This window comes from Staurois parvus, unplaced genomic scaffold (assembly GCF_062004578.1).
Source record: "Staurois parvus isolate SC_StPar_1 unplaced genomic scaffold, SC_StPar_1.0 ptg003235l, whole genome shotgun sequence".
NCBI classification, from domain to species: domain Eukaryota; kingdom Metazoa; phylum Chordata; class Amphibia; order Anura; family Ranidae; genus Staurois; species Staurois parvus.
Genome location: NW_028321031.1, coordinates 1 through 12,500, shown reverse-complemented (window position 1 = coordinate 12,500; position 12,500 = coordinate 1). Strand labels below are relative to the sequence as shown.

General features: G+C 45.0%; 1 protein-coding gene across 1 annotated transcript in view; it reads right to left on the bottom strand.

Moving 5' to 3' along the window:
- The window catches only part of UBR4 (ubiquitin protein ligase E3 component n-recognin 4), a gene marked incomplete at its 3' end in the record, with an annotated part of 105,291 nt that extends 92,797 nt beyond the window's left edge, over nt 1–12,494 (bottom strand). Inside the window, exons 1-12 of the mRNA XM_089667389.1 lie at nt 12,407–12,494; nt 12,117–12,256; nt 10,672–10,771; nt 9,584–9,725; nt 7,586–7,710; nt 6,489–6,613; nt 6,352–6,411; nt 5,881–6,068; nt 3,507–3,606; nt 1,772–1,912; nt 993–1,110; nt 168–352 (exon numbers count right to left, since the gene is read on the bottom strand). Of these exons, the coding sequence (XP_089523515.1) occupies nt 168–352; nt 993–1,110; nt 1,772–1,912; nt 3,507–3,606; nt 5,881–6,068; nt 6,352–6,411; nt 6,489–6,613; nt 7,586–7,710; nt 9,584–9,725; nt 10,672–10,771; nt 12,117–12,256; nt 12,407–12,455 (1,473 nt within the window). The remainder of the gene's footprint in view (nt 1–167; nt 353–992; nt 1,111–1,771; nt 1,913–3,506; nt 3,607–5,880; nt 6,069–6,351; nt 6,412–6,488; nt 6,614–7,585; nt 7,711–9,583; nt 9,726–10,671; nt 10,772–12,116; nt 12,257–12,406) is intronic.
- Between the last annotated feature and the right edge of the window lie 6 nt (nt 12,495–12,500).

The window sequence follows — 12,500 nt, the reverse complement described above, 5'->3', positions numbered from 1 at the left end:
ATGCACATGTGTGGCAGCACAGAGTTACATTCCACCACATGTATCCAAAGGGCTAGCAATAAAGAAGATTGGACATTGATAACTTTCTGTAAACAAGGAAAAAAAAAAAAAAAAGCCTAGAGTAACATAAAAATGTCAGCTAAGAATCATTCTGTGGACGTCCATACCAGCTCTGGGTCTTTGCGGCTTGCCAGGATGTTGCCGTTTCCTGCAGAGTTTTGTTTGCTGGGGCTCTTGGCTCTAGGGGAGCTCTCAAGAGGGGGAGGGGGTGGAGGCGGTGGGGGAACCTTCTCTTTGGTTGGGGAGATGGTCTCTTCAAACCACTGTCCGAGGATCGGCTCGCTGTCATCATCTGCATTCATGTAACGAATCATCAGAATATGGAGCTTGAAAGACATACTGAAGTAGGATGCTACATGCAGTGTTGAAATACAGACAAGTAGAAAAGCTTTCAAAGGATTTGTTATTTTGGACGACCATTATTGGGGTAAACACACATCCCTGTCAGTCAAAATGACCCCAGCTACCTCTTGTTGATCACTGCTGCTACCTGGGTCAGTTCCCTGCAGAGAGGCGGTAAGGCTGACACACTGTCCAATGAGGAAGAGGTGACACAGGAAGATGCATTGCTGAACCAAGATGTATTCTTTATTAGTAACACATTTGTATCACCCATCTGGCTGTAAAGCACAGGACTGGCTGCAAAGAACTTCACACCTTTGGTATCAGTAAACGTACTTCAACGGTGTCAGTCGTTTGTTTGCAGCTTTATCGGTCACTTTATCTCCCAACAATCTCTTCCTGCCCCCTTGGAAACCCACCAAAGGCTACACTTGGCTGTTCAGCTAAGCGAAGATCACCGGCCTAATTGGAGTTCTCAAAAAGTTCCCAATCAATGATCTGAGCCTAGTGGATACTTCGAAGACACAAGCATTTCCCTGCCAAGTCAAATACAGAGAAATTCACTAACCACATCAGAAAGGATTTGTTACCTTGACTGCTGTCCTCCTCCGTGCTACTGAAATCATCTTCATAATAAGTGTTGGAGTCAGTGGAGGCGCTGGCATCGCTGCTCATGGAACCTTTCCTCTGTCGTTGTAAGGCACAGGCCTGCATGACAGAGGATAATGTTACCTGTCCATTTGGCCCCTCCCAGTCCCTGTCTGGCCCCATCCTCTCGGCCCCTCCCAGTCCCTGTCCGGCCCCTCCCAGTCCCTGCCCAGCCCCATCCTCTCAGCCCCTCCTAATCCCTCCCCAGCCCCATCCACTCGGCCCCTCCCCAGCCCCATCCACTCGGCCCCTCACCAGCCCCATCCACTCGGCCCCTCACCAGCCCCATCCACTCGGCCCCTCACCAGCCCCATCCACTCGGCCCCTCACCAGCCCCATCCACTCGGCCCCTCACCAGCCCCATCCACTCGGCCCCTCACCAGCCCCATCCACTCGGCCCCTGACAGTCCTTGCCCAGCCCCATCCAAGTCCACCTTGTCATTACCAGTCCCTGACAAGCCCATTTACCTGACCACTCCCGGCACCATTCAGCCTATCCACTTGGCCACTTTGTTAGTCATCGCCCAGTATGACCACTGTCAAAGCACCTACTACCAACCCATACAGCACTAATACACCATAGAAGTGGAGTGGCAAATGGCAGTTGCGGTACTGTCACAAACCAATTGAGAAGAAAGCAGGCTGCATTGCCATCAGGTTCTATTCAGATCTAAAACACATGATTTATTTTATACTCCTGTACATGGAAGCGGTGTCTCACCTTACGATAAGAAGTGGACAGGACTGTAAACAGAAGATTTGTCAGTGGAATGGAGTCTATTAGTCGCTGTATTCTCTGGATGGGTGTGCTCTGTGCTGCGATGCTGAGCTCTGCAAGGGGTCCATCTGTATCTAAAGCTTGCTGCAGGAAAACAAGAGAAAGCAGATGAGCATTGCCACTGGAATTGAATCTTGTGCGAAGTTAAAGTGTTACCAAACCCCGGACCCCGCGTTCGCTACATCCGCTCCCCCCCGGACCCCGCGTTCCCTACAACCGCTCCCCCCCGGACCCCGCGTTCGCTACATCCGCTCCCCCCCGGACCCCGCGTTCGCTACATCCGCTCCCCCCCGGACCCCGCGTTCGCTACATCCGCTCCCCCCCGGACCCCGCGTTCGCTACATCCGCTCCCCCCCGGACCCCGCGTTCGCTACATCCGCTCCCCCCCGGACCCCGCGTTCGCTACATCCGCTCCCCCCCGGACCCCGCGTTCGCTACATCCGCTCCCCCCCGGACCCCGCGTTCGCTACATCCGCTCCCCCCCGGACCCCGCGTTCGCTACATCCGCTCCCCCCCGGACCCCGCGTTCGCTACATCCGCTCTCCCCGGACCCCGCGTTCGCTACATCCGCTCTCCCCGGACCCCGCGTTCGCTATATCGGGTCTTCCACAGTACACGAAACATGGAAATACAACTATTTTAGTAAATAAAACTTCTAAATATCATCCCATCAGCAGCATATAGCAGTCTTATGACTTCTATCAGTGTCCAGTAGAGCACTGGTTAACCTTGCAGGAGGAGTTTTCCTTTTCCTCTGACTGTCCTATGAGGCTGCATAAACCCTGACCGTCTGTCTGGGCAGCATTGATTGGTCCTGTGCTGATCACATGCACTCTCATAAAAAAAAAACAAAAAAAAACAAAACAGTCTAATACAGACCAAACAGAGCATGTGCAAACTTGCCACTGCTGCTCTAACTATGGCAGATGGATTTGTGACAGGAGGAGGATCGAAGAAGACCGGATCAAACAGCCTTTTCACACAATACGGAGGATCAACCCCTTAGGTTCCACAGTGAGTATAACAAGCATGCTTGCCCACATGGAAGAAAAAGATTTGAAATGCTACAACTTTGGCCATAATATATATGTACACACACACACACAAATTTGTTTTTATTACAAAATAAAAAAAAAAAATTTAAAAATACATTTCAAATATACTGTATGTCTCTAAAAATACAAATGTGTAAAAATAGATGTTAAAATGACTTTTTATATGTGAAAAAAATCTGAATATACTTAAAAATATATATATTTTTAGTCAGTTTTTTTTTTTTACATATATGTGTAAATGCATTCCAAAAATGATTTGTATTTTTAAAGACATACAGTATACTTGAAACGTGTTTTTAAAATATATTGTAATAAAAATGCATTTCAACATGCAAAATAAATAAATACATAATTTTTTTTTTTTTTTTTTTTTTTTAATATGGCCAAAATTGTAGTATTTCAAATATATGGCAATATATTTGGGAAGAACATTTTAAAAATATATTTCAAATAAATTTTTCCTCCATATGGGTGATACAGCACCTACAGACCGATTTTACTGTTGTGGGTTTAGTAACTCTTTAAATCACAACCCCTGCAAAACCTTTTGCGCTGTGTGGGGATTTAAAAGATAAAAAAACAAACAGAAATATGGCAGAAGGCGGCCGGACATTCCCCCTTACCTTGTGTAAAGTCTCCACTTGCAAGTCTTGAAAGAGTGAAGTAAGCAGTTTGATGGCATGGTTCGCCAGTACTACAGACAAAACCCCGAATCCCTGGTGTCTGTAGGGAACAAAGGCAAAGATTATGGCTGGTGCACTAAAATTCCTATTCAACAAATGAAATATTACGTGCAGGGAGGGGCGCTTCCAGGCGTCACTTTACATGGTGAAATGCTGGGCTGTCTAAAAAGGAAAGCCCAGCACTAGGGCCACATATAATAACTATTCCTGCAAGCTGAAGATCTAGATGGCACTGTCTGTATGAGACAAATATTAAACACTTTATAGTTATAAAAAGAGGAAGAAGAGGAAGAAGAGGAAGAAGAGGAAGAAGAGGAAGAAGAGGAAGAAGAGGAAGAAGAGGAAGAAGAGGAAGGAGGAGGAGGAGGAGGAGGAGGAGGAGGAGGAGGGAGGAGACACCGATTTAAGGGGACTTCTCACTTGTCAGATTACAATGTAATAGTCAGTTTTATATATTGCATTCTCTGATATATTATCGCTGAATATAAAGGTCTCTATAAGAACGTATATACCGTATTTTTCGCTCCATAAGACGCACCTGACCATAAGACGCAGCTAGGTTTTAGAGGTGAAAAACAAGAAAAAAAAATATTCTGAACCAATGGACTGCAGACACAGTGCAGGAGATGACCAGAGACTGCGGACACAGTGCAGGAGATGACCAGAGACTGCGGACACAGTGCAGGAGATGACCAGAGACTGCGGACACAGTGCAGGAGATGACCAGAGACTGCGGACACAGTGCAGGAGATGACCAGAGACTGCGGACACAGTGCAGGAGATGACCAGAGACTGCGGACACAGTGCAGGAGATGACCAGAGACTGCGGACACAGTGCAGGAGATGACCAGAGACTGCGGACACAGTGCAGGAGATGACCAGAGACTGCGGACACAGTGCAGGAGATGACCAGAGACTGCGGACACAGTGCAGGAGATGACCAGAGACTGCGGACACAGTGCAGGAGATGACCAGAGACTGCGGACACAGTGCAGGAGATGACCAGAGACTGCGGACACAGTGCAGGAGATGACCAGAGACTGCGGACACAGTGCAGGAGATGACCAGAGACTGCGGACACAGTGCAGGAGATGACCAGAGACTGCGGACACAGTGCAGGAGATGACCAGAGACTGCGGACACAGTGTAGGAGATGACCAGAGACTGCGGACACAGTGCAGGAGATGACCAGAGACTGCGGACACAGTGCAGGAGATGACCAGAGACTGCGGACACAGTGCAGGAGATGACCAGAGACTGCGGACACAGTGCAGGAGATGACCAGAGACTGCGGACACAGTGCAGGAGATGACCAGAGACTGCGGACACAGTGCAGGAGATGACCAGAGACTGCGGACACAGTGCAGGAGATGACCAGAGACTGCGGACACAGTGCAGGAGATGACCAGAGACTGCGGACACAGTGCAGGAGATGACCAGAGACTGCGGACACAGTGCAGGAGATGACCAGAGACTGCGGACACAGTGCAGGAGATGACCAGAGACTGCGGACATAGTGCAGGAGATGACCAGAGACTGCGGACATAGTGCAGGAGATGACCAGAGACTGCGGACATAGTGCAGGAGATGACCAGAGACTGCGGACATAGTGCAGGAGATGACCAGAGACTGCGGACATAGTGCAGGAGATGACCAGAGACTGCGGACATAGTGCAGGAGATGACCAGAGACTGCGGACATAGTGCAGGAGATGACCAGAGACTGCTGACCTTTGGGGAGGGAGGGGGAGCGGGTACCTGAATTTGAGAGGTACCCGCTCCCACTTCCGCGGAGTTGCCTTCCCTCTTCTTCCCGGGCCGGCTTCTGTGACAGCCGGGTGCCCACTGCGCAGGTGCGAGAAGCGCTTCGCTTTGTGAATGGCCCGGCGCCTTCTGGGACCTTTCATGTGTCCCAGAAGACACCGGATCATTCACAAAGCGCAGTGCTTCTCGCACATGCGCAGTGGGCACCCGGCTGTCACAGAAGCCAGTGCGGGAAGACTGTGCAGCGCTGGAGCGAGGAACAGGTAAGGCCCTGCAGGAGACAACAGCTGAGCGGCCGGCCCGGTATTCTGACATGGTGGCCGCAAAAATACCGGACCGGCCGCTTTATATTCGCTCCATAAGACGCACTGACATTTTCCCCCCTTTTGGGGGGGAAAAAAGTGCGTCTTATGGTGCGAAAAATACGGTACATTTAGACAGCACTGACATACATACAGACTGGGGTATATACTGGGTATATGTAGCAAACCTCCAGCACTCATACAGAAGAACAAACACTGAAAAGACATGACACTTGGTTTACCACCTACCCTTTGCCTGGGGCCAGTTTCGGGGAACCGACCCCCTCTTTGGCTCGAGTAATGTCTCGGACTCTAAGTGCCGCCAGGGGGTCTTTCTCCTTCCCTTTGTCTGCCAGGGCGGTGGGACTGAGGTTTAGGATCAGGTAGAGGCTGTTCACCAGACACCAAGCTCCCAGAAGCTGGAAATTCTGATAATGCTGAAAAAAAATAAATAAATATATCAGGGAACTGTAATGAAAACAGTTTTTCTGCAACTCAAAACTATTTGAATCTCCATAAGCTACACAAATCCAATGCAATATCAGAAAATGAAGCTTTCTGAGCATCAAAATGAATGTTTACAGACTCTCCATTTCCCCGAGTCACACAGAGCTTGTATTAGTGGCATAAAGGGTTGGCGGCGCGCACAGCGCACTTCCCACCGACTCGCAATGATACGAAAGCTGCGGGTTGATCCATTTACAACAAACTTTTGCTCACCTCTCCTCCGGCTCTTCTGGAGTTATTGATTGCTTGGCCAATCATCTCGTATATCTCCAGCTGCAAGAAAGGTTTCATCATCAATACTGCTGTCCCAATACACAGGACATGACAAGGACAAGGCCCCGCCCACTTACACATTTTTGCACAATGGTGGCGGCATCGTTCTCGTAGTCATCCTCTTTGCAGCTTGTGGATCCAGTCCGAACCTGCTGTGTGCTGCCAACATGGAGGATCGCCATGCACGTGGCCACACTCACACCTACACACACAACAGATAGCGATGGGTAAAAAGAGAACAAAGTAAATCAATATTGGGTACACTTCAGCAGTTATTTGTACAGACACACAATAGAAGTCTTTAGATGCCTCCAGAGAGTCTGCACTTCTTGTGTGTTGCCGCACCAGTCAGATGGATGGCGCTACATCCAAGGTAAGCTTGATGTTGATTGTTCTATTACTATTAGTGGTGAACCGAAGTGAACATTCTGGTGCCGAAACTGAAAATTCAGGATGCGCTTGGCCAAAAACTGAAACGGGCAGTTTTTAAAAATAAAATATATTTTTTGTAAAAAAAAAAAAAAATACACTTTGATAAAACAAAAAAAAAAAAACAAGACAAAAAAACAATGAGGAGAGAGGGGGTGGGGCTGAGCCGTGGCTCTATGGGGTTTATTTACTAAAGCTGGAGAGTCCAAAATCAGACTCCCTTCTGCATAGAAACCAATCAGCTTCCAGGTTTCATTGCCAAAGCTTCACTGAACAAGCTGAGGTTAGAAGCTGATTGGTTTCTATGCAGAAGGGAGTCTGATTTTGGACTCTCCAGCTTTAGTAAATAAACCCCAATGTGTCTAATGGTAAAGCAGAACTAAACCCACCAAGTTCTGCTTCACCATAAGCACACAGAGGTGCCCCAAGGGCCAGCAGCATTCCCTGGGGGCACTGCTCGAGGAGGAGGAGCCGGAGGGGGCCCGAAAAGATGAAGAGGATTAGGCCCACTACACGCAGCAGGGAAGTATGACAAGTTTGCTATTTTAGAGAAGAAAAAAAAAAAAAAACACAAAAGAAACAAAAAACAAAGCTTTTGTGTCACTTTAAAATTGGTGGGTTTAGTTCTGCTTTACCTATAAATATGTTTCAGAGGAAAATTATCTTTAAAAAGTGAAACTTGTAGAAATGTATTGAGTGTCATGAAAATAATTCGCACAAATCTGTTAAAAACAAAATTCTTTACCTGCATACAAGCAGCTTAGGGCCAGAAGTGTGACATCCTTAAGCCGAGGTGGAGTCAGAGGTTCCATGACAGGGAGGGACAGAGTATCCAGAGCCATGGTCACATCAATCACCAGGGAGTGAAAGCTACAGAAAGCAGAGGGACCAGGACTGACGTTATATGTAGGATACATGAGATCGGAGGTCACATTAACACTTTTTCACAGAAACAGCCGATAGGTAAATGCCAAGTGATTAAAAGAACAGAATCATTTATTTGACCCACATCAACTGTGGGGCCTCACACACCATCCCCATCAACATGACCCCATTGCGCTTTGTCTGGCTTCAAACCTTGGAATTTTCTGTGGCTTTTCATGTATTTATCCTTTAAAGTATTTAAAGTCAAAAGTCTCTTTAGCTTGGAATGGTCAGAACCCCCGTCAGGTCTTTCCTGTCAGATTCCCCAATAGGGACACCTGCTCCAGCGACTGTATAAGAGCAGATTTGTCCTCACTTAGCAGAGATACCCAACTTCTGGTTTTGTTTCTCGGACAGGAAGTGAAAGGAAATCTCCTCAAAGAGACACAGATAGAGAAAAAAAAAACAAAAACTTGAAGTTCTAACTATTCCCTGCTTAAACTAAAACACAGTTTTTAACAAAAACTTTAAAGTGACCAGGTCAGGGGAAAAAAAAAAAACAAAAAACACAAGATGAAAATTCCCTGCAGTGGAGGAGGTATTATACTCCTCTGTTGGCCTGTGTCTGAACCAACAGGGATTTGTCCTCACTTTGAAGAGAATTCATCTCATTTCCTGTTGTGTTTCTCTGACCGGAAGTAAAGGGAAATCTTCCTAATGGAACACAGCCAAAAAAAAAAAAAGTTAACAGTTTATAGCTATTCAGAGCTCATTTTAGCTTTAGAAAAGCTTTACAGCGGAGTGCCACTCAAAAAGGTGAAGTTCTGCTTTAAAGACTGGTCCCCCACTCCCCATTTAGGATTTGCACCTTTGGGAGCGGGGGGGGTTTGTACCCAAAATTGACAGGTACCCGCTTCCCACTTCCGCTGTGGTTGCCTAGGCGATCGTAAGTTGTCCTCCCTCCCCACAGTCTTCTGGGACACGTGACAGGTCCCAGAAGACTATGGGAACATTCACGCATGCACACTGAGCAACTGGCTGTGAAGCCACAAGCGGTCAGTCTCACAGTTGGGTGACTACACTGAAGATGCTGGGGCCACAGGGCAGCCGGTGAAATGGACTACGGGGAGCACACAGTGAGATCGAGGGACAGGAGAATGGGTGTTTTTTTTTTTAAAAGTCAGCAGCTACAGTTCTAGTACCTGCTGACTTTTTATTTTTAAAGAGTGAGTGGAACTTTTGAAAGTAAACCTGTATTCTGTACGGATATATATATATATATATATATATATATATATATATATATATATATATATATAATTAACATAGCAAAGAGTTCTTGGCTGTTTTTGTTGTGTAACATACATCTAGCTCAGTCATATTCTGGATATGGCTAGATGTATGTTACACAACAAAAACAGAAACAAATTTTTTATATATATATATATATATATATATATATATATATATATATATATATATATATATATATATATATAGTCACGGGTCACTTTGCAGATGTTATGCCTGTTCATTTTTTCCTTTAGTTGATTATTTGTGGACATAGAAAACCTCCAGCATATTCTTCCTGTCCTTTGGATGCTACAAACCAAGTTGAAGAAAAAAAGAAAAAAAAGTTCCTCACTGACCCGTAGTAGGGTGCAATGAGGGAGCAAGCCAAAGCTTCCACTTCAGTCAGTATTTGCATGATGGGGTGCCATATATATATATATATATATATATATATATATATATATATATATAGCGGTTTTATAACATGAACTTGTTCATAATACGGCTCCTTTGCTGTGTACACAGAGACCACCTGAATAACACTTGCGATGCACCTTGCTGTAACAAAGAAGGGCTGCGTTCTCACCCATTGCGGACGGCTGTGGCATCTCCGACTGTCGCCGGCATTATGAAGAAAGAATTGGCGGAAACAGCATCCTGGAAGCGATTAATGTATCGCAGGAAATACGGGAGGTTCAAACAGACTCTCAGCAACTTCTCTGACCCACCTAAACAGCAAACCATAAACCACAATGAGTTACCAGAAGATGGTGGCGAGTTTGTAAGTGCTGATGAAACAAAAACTCAAAATGTACAAGACTACGCTGAGGATTTTCATTGGTACAAACTGTGCATACGAAGATTCCAACATTGGTTTTAGGAACTCATTTCAAAGAAGTCTAAAAAAGGAATAATTCTACCTTTTCAAATAAATCAATAAATGCATACACATTGATTGAAAAAAAAAAAAAGTCCAGTGGATCATGTGTGCATTGTACAGCTTTTGCACACTATTCCTGCAGCCTCAGGAGTGTACAGAGGTGCGGTTATGGAACTGGAAGTTAACAATGGAGTATGAGTGTGGTGATGTCATTGAACTTGTGCTCCATTGGGAACATTGATCGTTCATTAAAACTTTTGGACCCATATTGGTGATCCTCGGTGTGCTAGTGATTCTCCCATCCCCCATTGAGAACAACAGTCTCTTGGCCGCAGAGGCTCCATTCACTGATCTTTGTGAATGGTTGATGCAGCTGTGCAGTTGAGGTTACTCACAGTGGTACCAAATTCAATAAAAATAGAAACATTTAAAAAAATACAAATTAAATTATTAATTTTCACCAAAGAAATGTTGCAGAATACATTTTGCCCTACATTAATGAAGAAATGTTATTTGCTAAATTTTATAACAGAAATGAAGAAAAGTGCATTTTTTTCTAAAGTTTCAGGTGTTTTTTGTTTTACTTTGCAAAAAAAACAAAACAAAAAAAACTCAGTGGTGATTATATACCACCAAAAGAAAGTTCTATTTTTGTGAAACAAAATGCTAAAAATTTCATATGATTAGTGTTGCACGACCGCACAATTTTCAGTCAAAGTGCGACAGCGCTGAAAGCTGAAAATTGGTCTGGGCAGGAAGGGGGTAAACGTGCTGAGAATGGATGATGATCTTACCCAGTTCCTGGAGACTGGCAACATTCTGGGCTATGAAGATGCTTTTCGTTTTAGCAGCAGCTGCTTGATCAGAGGTTGCGTCGTCTCCTTCAGTCTCCACCTAAATACAGGAATATTGTTCACAATACAGGACGGGTGAAAAGACTCCTCCACCCAAAACATTTCACTTATGCCTCGTATACACTATAAGAAAATCGTACGAAAATTTTCGTACGAGGACCGATCGTCCGATAATCGGAGCGTTAGTACATAGCTTTTGAGAGCCGATCACGACAATTCGTACGACAATATCCAAAGGGACAAGCGCAAAAATGTTTCTCGTACGATACCGGATCATACGATTTTCGTTTAATCAGTACAGTAGTCGTCTGAAAACACAATACAAATACAATACAATACGTCATCACTTTCGAAATTCTTTTCTTTCATAGGAGAATTTTCGTATTTTTAGTAACCTCTTCGCTTTCGATGTGAGACTAGCAGACAAAAAAAAAAAAAACGGCTGATCGTTCATCCGATATTCTCATCTTGTGTATGGGGCATTAGAGTAAGGTCCTGTACACACCATGGGAATATCGGACGAATGATCGCCCAGTTTTTATTTTCGCCTGCTAGTCTCACATCCAAAGGGGAGCGGTTACTAAAGATATGAAAAGAGAGAAGATTCAGAAGTGATTTAATGTATTTGTTTTGTATTTTCAGACAAAAACTGTGCTGAGCAAAACAAAAATCAGACAATCTGTTATTACATGTAAAAAGTGTTCCTGCATTTGCGGTTTTCAGCATTTTTTTTTTTTTTTATTATCAAAAAACTGATAAATTAAATGTTTTTTTTTTAATTGGTATCAGTGTCCACGTATTTTTAAGTAGGATATAAAAAAAAAATGCAAAATATGCTCCATTGTTTCTAGGCCTTACTACAAGTACAAAACAACCAATACTATACACTTCCGTGGTATGGTATCGCTGCGATCGTCAGGAGCAGGAGAATTGATTTTGGGTTGTTCTTTGGTGAACAATTATGCTAATAGAAATAAATACAAAGCTTAAAAAAAAAAAAAAAAAAAATAATGATAATTCTACCTGATATATTATGACCTTTGACCCTTACCTTGACCCCAACACTAACCCTTGATCTATTTATTATTTTTATTACACACTTTTGTTTGTTTATATCTTCCCCTCCTGCAAGAAGATAAAGATGCAATGTAAACACAGGGGCGGAATCACAGTGACTGATCACTGTAAAAGCCAATCAGAAGCTATTACAGGTGACCAGGAACTGGGAGTCCTGGGGCATGTGCTGGGACTGCGCTGTGCGGCGCACTGCGAGCACAGAGAGAGATACATATATTTGTGGCCCCACAGATAAACACTCACGTCTGTGAGGCCACATATACATGTATGGTTGACAGGAAGGAGGTAAAGAATGGTACTACATTAACCTGGGTGTGTGCTGGGGAGGAAGGCGATGTGGCGTTCCGGGGGTTAAACACCGACGTCAGCTGGTTCAGAAAGTTCATTTTCACCTCCTTCTGCCGAAGTTCAGGACTTAACAGGACGGTGCTCTCCTTCTGATCTTCCACTGCCGGGAAACACACAAAACATTGATGTCCCAGACTGACTTTTCCAATCACGCTTCCATCTAACATGACACATTCTACCCCCAGCTCAAACCTTACTCCCAATTCAGTCCACACCCCAAGCGCCCACCTGCACCCCCCCGCCCACTCACCATCAGACAGGGTCTGTACAGTCTGGGGCAGCTTAGAAGATTTCATCATTGCTGTAAATGTGATGATCTCAGTGCGGTCCAGGCGGCTTGTGCC